Below are 1,568 nucleotides of genomic sequence, written 5' to 3' on the forward strand. Positions count from 1 at the left end.
CATAGTTGCACTAAAATCTGAAACATGTTATCCTGAGTGTTTTTTGTTACTTTCGGTTATCACTATTACCTCTCTTTCCTACGTTTATCCATGCACATGTAACACACTATAAGAGTGTTATATAAATGATTTATATGTCAATAACTGTCTAAAGGTATTTAAATGAGATTTAAAAATGTACTGATCATTGTTCGTTTACTGAAGTTTATGCTCAAAACCGATCAAAAGACGTTTTCTTTCACGACGTTAATCCAAAAATCTAAATTCTAGCTCTTAGATAATAATATCAAGAATAAAAACCAGTAAAAACAAAGCACAAAAATATTTTAAACATCCGAAAGTAAAATAGAAACAGTTTCACGAAAAACATATAACCGAAAAAGGCGCAAAGAACCATCATCTCAATATCGAAAACCAAGAACATAAAAATAATCTATATAATTCTATTAACAAACGCAAGACCATCTAATAACAAAAATAAAATTCCACTCAAAAAATGCGAAATCCAAAAAGCGTAAAAGGGACGCCAAACTTAATATCAAAAAAACATACATTTCGTTTATCAAAATTCGCATTATTCCAGCCGCAAATCAAAAACCTCCGAATAACAAAACCCTAAATCTAAAAAAACAGGAAATCCAAAAAGGGCAAAAGAGACGCCAAACTTAATTACAAAAAATAAACACCCCGTGGAACGAGAGCGAAAAGAACCATCGCACAAGACCTCGCCTCCTCACGCTGTGTTGTCGGCCTTTCCAACCCGGAGTCCAATCGCTCCGCTCAGCCTGGTCCAGAATGGTGACTATTTTGCCCTTTTTCTCCCCCTTGCGAGAGGATTTCGGGTCGGAGGACGGTGGGAGGAAGGACCTCGATGTCGGTTCTCGGTGCCTAGCGTGGTTTTCGGATTTGGGGAGGAGGGAAATACGGGGGAATTTGCGTTTGAAAAAGAAACCTCGTGGGTGAGAAATAAGTGTTATTGAGCGAGGGTAATTTTTTTGTTTTCGTTTATAGGTCTGTCGGAGAGGAAGTTATTCTTCGTTCTTTTCGTTGTGTTGTTGAAGAGTGATTCTGAGTGTCGAGGAGGAAAAAGAGGAAGTTTTGTGTGAAGGAAGACCGTCGTGTCTCGAAAACACGTGTTATTGTTTTTTTTTTCCACGTTTCATGTTTTCATTTTCAAAGTTTGAAGGTTTCCTCGTGTTTGGATTTGTACTTCGAGGGGTCCATTTATTAGTGAAATAACTGCTATTCATGGGGCTAGTGATAAAATTCATTAAGGTTTAAGGTTTGTCATTTTGATTAAGATTTTTGCCAGTCTCGGATGGAGGGTGAAATCGCTGGACATTTTCGCCATAAACCACGAACTGATGTATAATGAAAATGTTTTAATTTGTATTGTGCGAGTCATAATTTCACATAATCTTGTTGGTATAAATCTTCATACAGCCACTTGCTACAAGGTAAACTTTGCCTGTAATTGGACAGTATGAATAAACAGATGTTCTTATGGACAAAAAATTGTAGTCAGTGCAAGAAACTACGGTAATTCTTTACTCGCCCAAACCCCGCAT

At 37.0% G+C, this 1,568-nt stretch overlaps 1 protein-coding gene and 1 long non-coding RNA gene across 2 annotated transcripts in view; both read left to right on the top strand.

Annotated features, from left to right (window-relative positions):
- Positions 1-726: 726 nt before the first annotated feature.
- LOC119594364 (40S ribosomal protein S26-like) overlaps positions 727-1,568 on the top strand; it is a gene marked incomplete at its 5' end in the record, with an annotated part of 8,243 nt that continues 7,401 nt past the window's right edge. Inside the window, 1 exon segment of the mRNA XM_037943425.1 lies at positions 727-798. Within this exon segment, the coding sequence (XP_037799353.1) occupies positions 727-798 (72 nt within the window).
- The window catches only part of LOC119594365, a 3,292-nt gene continuing 2,530 nt past the window's right edge, over positions 807-1,568 (top strand). Inside the window, exon 1 of the long non-coding RNA XR_005230597.1 lies at positions 807-959. This is a non-coding gene — a long non-coding RNA (uncharacterized LOC119594365). The remainder of the gene's footprint in view (positions 960-1,568) is intronic.

The sequence above is a fragment of the Penaeus monodon genome, chromosome 33 (genome assembly GCF_015228065.2).
Source record: "Penaeus monodon isolate SGIC_2016 chromosome 33, NSTDA_Pmon_1, whole genome shotgun sequence".
Taxonomy (NCBI): domain Eukaryota; kingdom Metazoa; phylum Arthropoda; class Malacostraca; order Decapoda; family Penaeidae; genus Penaeus; species Penaeus monodon.